This window comes from Gadus chalcogrammus, chromosome 14 (genome assembly GCF_026213295.1).
Source record: "Gadus chalcogrammus isolate NIFS_2021 chromosome 14, NIFS_Gcha_1.0, whole genome shotgun sequence".
In the NCBI taxonomy this organism is placed as follows: domain Eukaryota; kingdom Metazoa; phylum Chordata; class Actinopteri; order Gadiformes; family Gadidae; genus Gadus; species Gadus chalcogrammus.
The window spans coordinates 24,674,355-24,686,184 of record NC_079425.1 but is presented as its reverse complement, the minus strand read 5'-3'; the positions used below and the strand labels follow the sequence as shown (position 1 = coordinate 24,686,184).

The 11,830-nt window shown below is 49.3% G+C and overlaps 1 protein-coding gene across 6 annotated transcripts in view; it reads left to right on the top strand.

Annotated features, from left to right (window-relative positions):
• Window positions 1-308: 308 nt before the first annotated feature.
• Window positions 309-11,830, top strand: part of chd9 (chromodomain helicase DNA binding protein 9) — an 83,720-nt gene continuing 72,198 nt past the window's right edge. For 3 of the 6 annotated variants that reach the window (XM_056608328.1, XM_056608326.1, XM_056608322.1), the window contains exons 1-2: window positions 309-448; window positions 3,908-5,677. In XM_056608328.1, coding sequence (XP_056464303.1) covers window positions 3,995-5,677 — 1,683 coding nt within the window. In that variant the 5' untranslated portion in view covers window positions 309-448; window positions 3,908-3,994. Of the gene's footprint in view, window positions 449-514; window positions 542-1,464; window positions 1,887-1,916; window positions 2,021-3,907; window positions 5,678-11,830 lie in introns of those variants that run through there. The other 3 variants (XM_056608325.1, XM_056608324.1, XM_056608323.1) reach the window with 3 other exon arrangements.

The following is an 11,830-nucleotide window of genomic DNA, read 5'->3' as shown; positions in this document are numbered from 1 at the left end:
AGAGCGCTCCCCCCTGCTCTGTCGTCACCGCGTGTGGGAGCCACTCCGACACCAAGAGTAACACATCGTCTGATTGGCTGTCACCCCTGCACGGCCATCTTGTCCACCCTGTCAACATATTGACTTCTCCCCACAAAGCCACTTTTAACTCGCACCCAAGTAGGCTCATCCTCAAACACACATTCCCCAAAACAGCCGCACGCAAAAACCAAACCCGAACTCAAACCCGAATTAAAAATTAAGGCGAGGCGTCTCCCGTCCAATCAGGGAGTGGGACACAAATATGCAAATGAGGTTCATGCTGGTCGCGTCAGCAGCAGAGGAGCCGCTGCTGCGCCGCCGCTGTGGTCACCAGCACCAGCGCAACAACTACAACAGCAAGCTACAACTTCGGCGATAACATTCATTTAAACTTCGCGTCCGAAGTGACCCTTCCTGGTCCGCACGGGTAAGCCTCGCCGCTGTGCTTTGTTCCTCACACTTTGACGGTTCCGCTGACCCCTCCGGGCGCAGTTGGACTCGACCAGCTGTCACTCAGACGGTCAGTGTGGCGCTCGTCTCTCTCTCAGCTGTCCTGTGACACCGCCTCGCCGGGCGGGTGGGGAGCCACTACCCGCCCGGTGAGGCGGTTAAACCGGTCCCGGTGTCACCGGAGAGACCACCAGCACCACCAACTCATATTGAGGATTGTATTATTTGTTCGATACAGTTAGATATGGTTTAGTCTCATGCTTTTTTCCCCCTCCCTGCCTACAAGAGCCCTGTCTCTCTCTGACCCCCCTCCCCACTGTGAGTTTAGTTGAAGACACCTTTACCCCCAGTCTCTCCCTCCCCGCCTGATCCCTCCCCGCCGGATCCAATCCGTTCCACCTTCATCCTTGTTCTCATCCTGACGGCCAGTGGCGCTCCTTGTCTCTCCTCGTCTCTCCTCAGCTGACGTTGTGTTCCTCCCCCTCCCCTCGGTCAATTATTCAACTAAAAAGTTTGAACGTGTTTTATTAAATTTTACCACAGATATAATAAACTTGCGCCTTTTTAGTTCCGCGGATCTCTGGGTTGGATAGGTCGGACGTGCCTGTTGGTCTTTGGGACTGGGACTGGGAGTATCCCCCCCCCCCCCCCGTCCCGTCCCGTCCCGTCGTTCGCTGGTTATGGTGGTCCTGAACTGGTAACGGTGGTCCTGAACTGACAGCGACCGGGCGCCTGGGACTGGGACGCTCCGGTGAGTCCACCGTTCGGGTACCGACGTGGCGGTTTAAAGTCTTCGTTTTCTGAACGAACGTGGGAACGAAAGTGATGAACAACTGTTGTGTTGCTTCTGAGTTGAATGACCCCGACCGACCTCCGCGTCCACCTCCGCCCTCGCTCCTACTCATCATCCTCCCCCCCCCCTCCCCCTCCTCCTCATCCTCTTCGTGTGGGCGAAGGCGCGTCACGACACCGTTTGAATCCCGTGGCTCATCCTCCTCCTCCTGTGGAGATCTGGACACGAACACGTGTGGTTCTCGTATTAACTCGCATTGCAACGTCTTCTCCGGACCAGAAAAAAACGAAGCGCTTGTTTTATCTCGGGTTGCGAGTTGAATCCCCGCGGCAGAAGGTCTCAGTCCCGCTGGCCCCTTGCGCGCTGGATAAGTGACGCTGTGTCGCCCAGTGGGACTTGAAGCCATTGCTGGGAGGAGATGGGGATGGAGGTGCGGTCCGCGGACGGAAGTGCCCGTCTGTTCACACATTTGCACCCCGGGTCTGATTCCCTTTTCTTTTCCCACTTTGGACAACTGAGCACTTTCTTGTAGCGATGCACCGCCTGCGTCTGGATCAGGGCTGGAGCTCATGACGTCCGAGGAGGAGCGCAGCTGGAAGTCAACAAAGGCGGATGTGGAATGGTGTGTGTGGCTGTGGGTGTGGACTGGTCTGTGACTGTGGGGCAGCTGGAGGGGCTGGAGGTTAGCGCTAGGAGCTAACTAGCGGGGTGTGAGCTCAGCTGGAGCCGCTTTCACTTCATATCACCGTGGAGTTGGTAAGTTCTCGTTTCGTCGTCTCCTGGTTCCTGGTTCCCTTCGCGGGACGCGATCCGAGACGCGCCGGTTTATTTACGCGGACTTGGAGGTCGGTTTGTGATGAACAAGTGGCGATGAGGAGACGTGGTCCAGCCTGATGGATGAGGGTCCTACGTTACAGGAGTTAACAAAGAGAATGAGCGTGGTGGTGGTGGATGTGAGGGGTGTTTCAGAGGGGTCCCCTACAGCGGGGGTTGGGGGGACCACATGAGAACCTGCACCGCGCGGGCAACAGGTGTTGTGGATGCGAGGTTGCACGATTTTGCACGACTGTGAAATGGTTAAAAATGTTTTGCGTCTTGCTGTTGGTCATAGTGTCTTGAAACTTTTAACGACCACGTTTATTTTTGTTATTGTTACAACATGAAACGGAGAAAAGCATGTCCTAAAACGATTAAACGTATACCGGAGATATTTTGCACTGGATATAGATGCGATTGTTTTTGCTTCCAAAACCACCGTTCAACCACCTGTTGAACAGCCCATCTCAGAGTAGCCTGATTTTTGGTCTTGCACCAACCGCCGATGAATACATAGATATAGGATTCATTTACAATTTATAGTAATCAATTAATGCATTTTAAAACAAAACAAAACGTCCGGCCATTTTACATATTATAAATGCAGTTTATTAGAAGCAATTCCTTAAAAATGAAACGTATACAACGGCTCCGTTATACACAAAAAAGGACCATACATGCTGTATGGCAGGATAAACATAGTAATGCCCTGAATAAGGCCTACGAAATGTGATATATTTAATATAGCCATGTATTGGAAGAGGGGTTTAACAAGCGTTTGTATTTTAAATTTTCTACTATCAGTTAATAACATGGCTTGGATTGTTTTATAATTTGTATATTGTGGTTGATACCTTGTTTAAACCCTCTTAGAAATCCCAAATCATAGTATTTAGGGTTAAGGTTATCGGGCATTCCAACTGCCAACTATTCTTCCAGAAAACCAAGTTAAACCATTTTGTGGAAACTGTTTCCATTTTCGTTTAAGTATTGTTTCAGCCTTTGTTTTTGTCCAATCTTTAAGAGAGTATTCCCATTACACCGTATTCAGTCCCCTTTTCTGCCAGAATTCAGAGTACCTGTACTGATCACTCTTTGGTTACAGTAGTAGTTATATAAACCGATGGAGCCTTGCATATCCAGTCAGCAGTATTCTCCCTCCCTCTTCTGCACCACTCGAGAACTTTGTCAGTGTGCTAGTGTGTGCAGTCATGTGCTCATTTATCTGAGTGCTATTCCATTGTCAACGGGCGCTTAAAAAAAACCAAAAAAAAAAAAACCTTTCTGCCTCTGTCCAGACTCGGAGCGGTTGAAATGCCATTTGTTGTCCACTCTGTGCCTCCCGTATATTTTTTGAACTGGGTTATTTGAGGGGGGACGAGGGCTTCAACAGGAAGATGCATCTGGTGGATGGCTGGCATTTAGTTAGCATCAGCTGCTTTACCCCACGCAAGGCCCTGCCGATGGATAATTGGCCAGGCTGCGTTTATCTCAGGGCCCTCTAACCTAGCTATTATTACCTGGCTTTTTGGAAATGTTCTGCACTCTCTGGCTTGCATTTAAGTAAAGACCTCTATTTACCTCTGCAACGCGTGAGATAGTGCTGCTGTTTTCACTCAGATTCGCCATAGTTACGTCAATGGTAAATCCAAATCGATGATGGAAAAGCATGACAAATCTGATAAATAACACAATTTCCAATTTCCAACAAAACATGTCTATTACATTCTTATAACGTTATTCACAATCCTCAAGATTCCACACGGCAACGCTTTCTTATTCCTTAAATCCTCTAAAACGCGTCCTTGTTTCCACACCTCTCCTCAGGTCTGATGGACCCCCTGTAGCTTCTCCCCTCCGTCTCGGACCCCGCGGACGTCGACAGTCTCTCAGCGGCCCCCTTCACATTCCGCCATGGACTTCTTCGACGACCCCAACCTGTTTGTGGGGGCCTTGGAGGGTCTGGACGGGGAGGGCTTCCCCTCGGGGCCCTCCCTGGTGGACGAGCTGAACCTCACCACTGACTTTGAGCCCCTCACGGTGGAGCCGGCCGGCCCGGGGAAGCACCAGGGGATGGTCCCCGTGGCCGCGTCCGGTCTCCCCCCGCAGGCCATGTCTGCGTACGCACAGCAGATGGGACACTACGCCGGCGTCAAGGCACACAACCCCATGGGGCCGGTGTTCCACGGGCCGGGGGCGGTGGGCGACGGTGGGGTCGTGGCACAGCAGCAACACAGTCAGTACCACAGTGCCTCCCTGGGCCAGACGCCGCAGCCCAACGGACTGTACGGAAACCGCAGCAGTCCCATGTGGGGGAACCAGGACCAGAATGGGAACATTTATCATCCTCTCCCACAGCAGCAGCAGCAGCAGCAGCAGCAGCAGCAACCGCTACCCCCACTGCCCCAACAACAGCGGCTCCATCAGCAACACCAGATCCACAGCCAGCCGCTCCATCTCCAACAGCAACAGACGCCGCAGCAACGGCACCTGTGTCATCAGCAGCAGAGAATGCAGCAGCAGCTTCAGCAGCAGCAGCAGCAGCAGCAGCAGCAGCAGCAGCAGCAGCAGCAGAGCTGCCATCAACAACAATTGTTGAATCAGCGTCCGCATCTACCAATGGACGCCCAGACGCTATCACTGCAGCAGCAACACCACAGCTTCCCCTTCCACCACGGAGGCCACCCGCAGAGTCAGAAGCAGGCTCTCCTCAACCAGCAGCAGATTCAGCAGCAGCAGAGCATGGGAGGAGCACGCTTTAACTCCAGAGTCGTGCCTCCGTCGGGCGTCCTTCTGAGTAAGACTTACCTGGAGGGTCAGGACGGCTCGTTGCACGGGGCTCCCCTCCAACAACAACAGCATCCACAACAAGGTGGCTACCAGCACGCCCGGGGAGGTCAAGCCTTCCCCAGCGCACACATGGAGGGTCCCGGCCTGTCGTACTCCATCCAGGCCTCGGCCATGGCTCACACGCTGCCCGCCTGCTCCCTCAGCTCTGCCACTGCCTTCCAGCCCTCGCAGTACCCCGCCTACCCCGGGGAGCCTGACATGCCCAGCCTCGGGCAGCAGTCCCTGCCCTCTCCCTCGGTGTCGAGGCCCGCCGTGCCCCTGACCTCCACTGTGCCTGGTGTCGGGTGTGAGTTCTCGCCGACTCCAGTCATGAGTCAGCAGCAGCAGCAGCAGCAGCCATCTCAGGCCCCCGCGAGCCAGGCGGCGGAGTGCCCCTTTCGTGCTCTGCGCTGCTCCGGACGGACCCAGGGGAGCTACAACTCGTCTGAGATGTTCGGTCAGGCTATGAGTTGCTACCCCAGCGCGGCCAGCAGCCAGCTGCTCCCCGGGCTGACTCAGAGCTGTGTCGTCACCGCCGTGCCCGACAGGAATGGGTGCCAGTCGCTGGTGGAATGTACGGTGCAGCCCGTGGCTCCAGGTGGGGACTTTGAAGGCCTGGAGCCCCCGGACCTTCTGCCGGACCTCCTGCCCCATTTAGAGGAGGCCCTGAGTCACCACGGGGGCTCCAACAGCTCCTGGGACAACGGCAGCCAGGAGAAGAAACTTATTGTCAGGAATATTCCACTTGTGGAGTACAAGGACGAAAAGGTAAGGCCATGACACATTTTCAAAGTGGAGCTGTTTTGGTTACTTTGGTTCCCAACGTTAATTTAATGCATTGTCTTTTTAGCCATGAATGTCACTCGCAATTATGAAAGACAACGTGTTTTTCTATTTATTATGTCAGCATGGGATATATATTTGTCTTCATTTTTATTTCCCCTCTACCTGGCTTGGCTCGCTAGTCATGTTCAGACCCTGAACCAAGATGACTCAGTTCACCACAATATCACGGAATGAGTGCAAAGAGAACGGGGGACAAACAAAGCCAAACAGGTTTCGTTTCTCCTGTAGCTGGAACCCAGCGCCGAGCTGACGCCCGGGAGAAAGTGTTGACGTGCTCGCTACAGCATATCGCTGCACAGAGGCCAGCCGAGCGTGTAATGTTTAACTAACTCAACCAGAGCGGGCATGTGCTCGCGCTGGTGTAGCCGAGAAGGGCGGGCAGAGAGAGCTCCCGCCGCCACTAAGAAGAGTCTGCCTCTGACAATGATAACGATCTGTCCAGCCTGACCTGTCTATCTGCCCGCTGCAGCGACAGCAGGTCGGTCCTGATTAGGCTGAGTGGCAGGAGTGTCTTCGGGACTTAGCTGTAAGCATACTTAGGGCTATATCAAGATGTGGGTCAGGGCAAGCCAGGGGCTGTTGCGTCCTGCCTGGTCGGAGCGTGTGGGGGAGGTGGCGCGCTCATGCCGGGGCTCTCGCTGTTGCTCTCGCTCGCTGTGTGGCTCTGTGTGGCTACACGTGCGAGCGTCTCGTGTGTGTGTGTGTGTGTGTGTGTGTGTGTGTGTGTGTGTGTGTGTGTGTGTGTGTGTGTGTGTGTGTGTGTGTGTGTGTGTGTGTGTGTGTGTGTGTGTGTGTGTGTGTGTGTCAGGAGGTGGGTTGAAGGGGGGAGAGAGGGATGGGGAGAGAAGGAGAGTGCTAGAGAGAGAGAGAGAGCTAAAGAGAGAGGTTGCTAGAGGGAGAGGGTGCTAGGGAGAGAGAGACAGAGCGCTAGAGGCGCGAGGGAGCTAGAGAGAGAGAGAGCTAGAGAGAGAGAGAGAGTGCTAGAGAACGAGGGAGCTGGCTAGAGAGAGAGAGAGAGAGAGAGAGAGAGAGAGAGAGAGAGAGAGAGAGAGAGAGCTAGAGAGAGAGAGAGAGAGCTAGAGAGTGAGGGCCGGAAGAGGGAGAGCTAGAGAGAGAGAATGAGAGAGAGAGAGAGCTGGAGAGCTAGGGAGCTAGAGAGAGAGTGAGAGAGAGAGCTAGAGAGCGAGAGGGAGAGTGGCTGAGATAGTCGGAGCTTAGCAGGAGGACAACCTGAGAGGAAGGCGACCGACAGCGGGGGGATGGGGAGCCTGGCTGTCTGTGGCCTGAGGCAGTTCCTGGGGATGAGTCGGTGGTTAACTAGGCAGCGTGCTCGGACCCCCGTCATCAAGAGGGGATGGAGCCCACGCTAGCACGATCACGGCCTTTAAAGCACTCTTCACTTTGATATGTTTGGTAATACATAGTGGTACTATTATTGTTATTATCTGGATTTTGTATGAACGTGCAGCAATCGCATACACAGATGCCTACAATTCCCGTTGCAATCCCATGGTGGAAGAAAATGTATGGTTCCACTGATCAGGATATTTTCACAGCGAAGGAAATGTTTTAATGAATTGAAATACCAGATTTTTTCTCATAATTTATATGATATTATTCCCTTACTTACTATCACATTTTTGCCATTGTTTGTACTTATTTATCTATCACAAATATCATCTTGAAAGTTTGACAGCCGTAGTACATAGAACGTTTGCGTATGTTATTGACTACACTTTGCCATTATTTATTATCATTTATTAGCCAGAAAGGTAACTGCCTGAGTCTTTATGAAAGAGCACAGTGTGAGGCCTGGTATTGCCGATATAAGGAGGGGTAGGGCTGGGCGATATGACCAAAATATCATATCCCGATATAGGTCATTCATACCTATATCGATATCACGATATAGCACATTTTCTGTAAATTCGATGAATAAATACCGTATTTTCCGCACTATAAGGCGCAGCGGAGTATAAGCCGCAGCAGCTAAATTAAATGATGTGTATATAAGCCGCACTGGACTATAAACCGCAGGTGTTTTAATGTTTAATTAGCATTAGGGCTGGCCCGAATGCCATTTTTCAGGCTTCGAATACTCGTTGGTTTTTCCAAGCGAATATTCAAATACTCGTTCCAGAAAAAAACACCATCAAAAACAACATTAATAATCCCTATATACTCCCTGGAACCAATTTTGACAGTATCTGCATATTTTGTTGAAGATTTAATAGCTTTTGAACGTTAATTAGTAGGCCTAAGTAAGTTGAAGTATCTTAGTTTTTCCCTGTGAAAGCGAACAGCTGTTGTTCCATTTCAAATCAGCTGTCCTCTGCCGCACCGTTATATAAGCCGCAGAATCGAAAAATGGGAAAAAAGGCGCGTCTTATTGTCCGAAAATTACTGTCGTTTATATTAAATGACCACATGGAAAGGCCTATTTCGTAGCCCCTCTTTTAGGTACGAGCTCACTTTGTCTTGGCTGGTCGTGGGAGTCCTTCTCCTATTCAGAATTGTCATGTTCACTCTCCTCCATGTTTGTTTATGTTGCCTTCATGTGCCGTGTGGAAGAATGTAAAGCGTCGTCCAAGTGACGTAAAATATTACGTAAAGAGTTTGATTTGCGACAAGACGATATAAACGATAGAGGATAATATGAAACGATAGACCTTTTTGTATCATCACACGATATATATCGTCATATCGCCCAGCCCTAAGGAGGGGAAGCAGTAAACAAGCAGCATCATAACATCAGTGTCGTCCATGACACTACTGATACAGTGGAACAGAACAGCAAATGGATTCACGCTATATGGCAATGACTCCTCACACCACGCATGCCCTCGAAGGAAGAGCCGCCATAGACCTCACACTCTAGCTCAACCTGGGCCTTGAAACAAGAATACATCATCAAGTGCTGAGGCGTTTAATCACAGTCTCAAAGGGCTTCAATGGGCCACGTTAGATGCCACCCCTTAACCCCTAAGCTCTGAGGAAGGAGCTCAACAGAAATAGCCCCGCTTCCAGTGATGTCATAGACTGTTATATGCATGGTATACATGGCGGTAGTTGGTGCTTGGTACTTGGATCTATGAACATCCTTACTGTACCGACAGGCTTGCGATGTATTGTTGTTTCTCTTTTTTCTGAAAAATGTACTTACTTTGAGTCTGCTTTGGATACAACCGTCTGCTAGATGCCATAAATGTAAATGTCTGGGCTGAAATAACTCAAAAACAAAGCAAAGTTAGACATCAGGAATATATTGCATCACATATGTGTTGCATGTAAAACTAGCAACTATACGTCTGACTTCTGAAATCTGATCATTTTAACAAACAATATGCAAACCCTTATATTCCATATCCAACCTCTTTTTGAGGACCAGGGAGGCAGGGATTGTTTACTGTGCTGTGTTTCCTCCTTCTGATCACATCTGTCTGGAGATCACTTAAAACAGATGTAGACGGATTACACATCTATTATAGTCAAAATGATGTTATGGACCAACACAGAATCCACAGGGCGCTCTGCCTAGTGAGTGGCCTTAATATCTCTCTGTAACAACATAACATGAAGCCAGCCCTGCCTTCAAACTGTGTTTTACATGCTCTCCGACGGACAAATCCGTTAAAGGCCTGGATCAGCGATTGATGAAAGTTATCTTAATGTTCTCTAACCCTTACGTCAAGGTGTATTAGTGCACCGTAATCGCGGGCCGCAACAGCGTCGCACCGAGTCCTGTGTATTTGTAAATAGTCTTTGTTCAACCGCCGTTGGCTCACAGGTTGCCTCAGCGAAGGTACATCCTGTTTGGTCAACCCTGATCTAGCCGCCTCCTCTGCCCGGCAACCAGGACAACAACATGATGACACAGGTTGTCTCAGGCCGAGTCCCTCCTCCCGGGTCAGATTGTCCGTCGTTCCGCATGTCCTGGTTGGAAACGGGGACACCAAACCGCTGGCGTGCGGGGGCCGGGCTCTCCGTGTCTGTGTCCACAACCAGCCCAGTGTTGGTGCTCAGAGGCTGACGGTGCTATTCATGTGCACTGGTGTGTAAAGAGTTGGCTGATGGTGTGTTTGCTGAACAGGCAGGACATCAGAGGATGGCTGCCTACCCTTCACTGCCCTGCAGTGGATGCAGCTAATTGGGATTTCTCAACGGCCGCGAGGTTCAGACGCTGCTGGGAGTGGTGCTTTTAGCATGAAGTGAGCTGTGGCAGACCCTGCTGTCGTCTAACAATGGAGATGTTGTATGTGTCCGATGGGTCGAGTTACATTTATTTATTTAAGTGAAATTATTTTTTGTCATTTCACTGCTCCTATCTGTACGGCTAATTTGTGGGCCACAAATTTCAGGCCTAAGACGAGAGGATGTGATTAGTAGTTCTGTTACCCGTCACTTACTCGTAGATTGTTTGTTCTACTGAATTGACAACATCATCATCATCATCGTCACGTTGGGTATCTGCGGTTATTACAACGCTGTTAACATTTTTTTCTGTGAATAGTACTTATGGTGATTTAGCCTTTTATCATGTGTATCTGAAAATGTGGTTTCTCTGGGTAAAATACTAAACAGATATTTCATGGAAACCGTCCAACTTTTGGTCAACCTTTCTCAGTCCAGATTGAAAAGCAGAAATCTTTATTAATTTGGAGTGCTCTTAAATGTTAGAGAATAACCAGTTCACAGTAATCAGTCTAATATTTGGCTCGCCTTCTATCATTTGTGTGAAAGCCTGTATTTAACTCCACTGCTTTCCATTTGGTGAATCAGCCCAAAAGCACCCTTGGAAAAGGGACTTTTTCACCTTTCAACCAATTTGTACCACTCGTCATTTTCCCCTCCTACATAGTATCTGTTGTACATGGAAACACGTCATGCTTAAGACGCAGGATGCCATATTAATGCTAGTCTATTTACTGCAAAAGAGTTGCTTTGTCAGAATGGTTATATTGAAGTCCCTTTAGTTTTGCAGGTTCATTCCTATCACAGACTATAAGAGGGCGATTATCGTCCATGCAAACGCACTGCCTTACACAAACAAATTTCATGTACGTACACACGCATCTTAAAGAGACGCAATGTAGAAGCACATCCTCCAGTCCTTTCACGTAGTATAGTGGGGGATTTCAGCCCTGCTTCTGAGAAGAAATGTTTGTCTTGTCTTGACTTCTTCATCAGTCAATGGTTTGTTCTTCTCCTCTCACTGTCAAACAGTCAGTCCTCGACCAATGATCGCCATTCACAGTCGGGCTGGGGCCTGGCATGTTTTGTTGGAGACTGGCAAGGGCTTTGACAGCCATATTCACATTTTCAGACACGTTCTTCACAGAGGCGTTGTATTCTGTCTCTGTCTCTGAGGGACATTATGTTGGGTTGATTTGGTGGGTCTACGTTATCAGCGGAAAACTGTAGTTAATTTCTAATAATGAACACTTCGTTTGTGACTTAGTCATTTGTGGGAATGAGTTGGTTACCATTAGCAGACATTTAAAAACTGGGTCTTGGGAACAATACTGTTATCTCTTAACCTCGGTTTAAAGGGATTTTGAAATACATTTGACACATCATCACAACCACGTCATAACAACACCTCAATTATTTGTGGTGTTTATTTTATGGTAAGCTTTGCTTTTGCACCCCGATTCACATTAGAAGCTGAGAAAATCGACTACAATATGTGGAGTTCCTTACACAATCTGTATTATCCCCAACCTATAGAATCTGTGTTCTGTCTAGGTGTTGAACATGTAATATAACCCAGGATTCAGGAACATTTTGTACCAAGTCATGCTCTGTCACTACATGTTGAGGCAAGACGTCCCTCGAGTACCACATTTAGTAAATTACAAGTTCGATTTTACAAACGCTCTTTGAGTTTCCAAACTAAATATGTATTAACTGTCACTAAATGAGAGTATTAGGTCCCCAATCGCTTCTTGTCCCAAAGAGATGCTATAACTCATTAGCGGGCCATGCTTTGACGGTACAGCTCTATATGGCTAATCAAATCAATCTTTCAGGCACTGAAAAGCACTGAAGAAAAGATGAATCAATAATTCAAGTAAC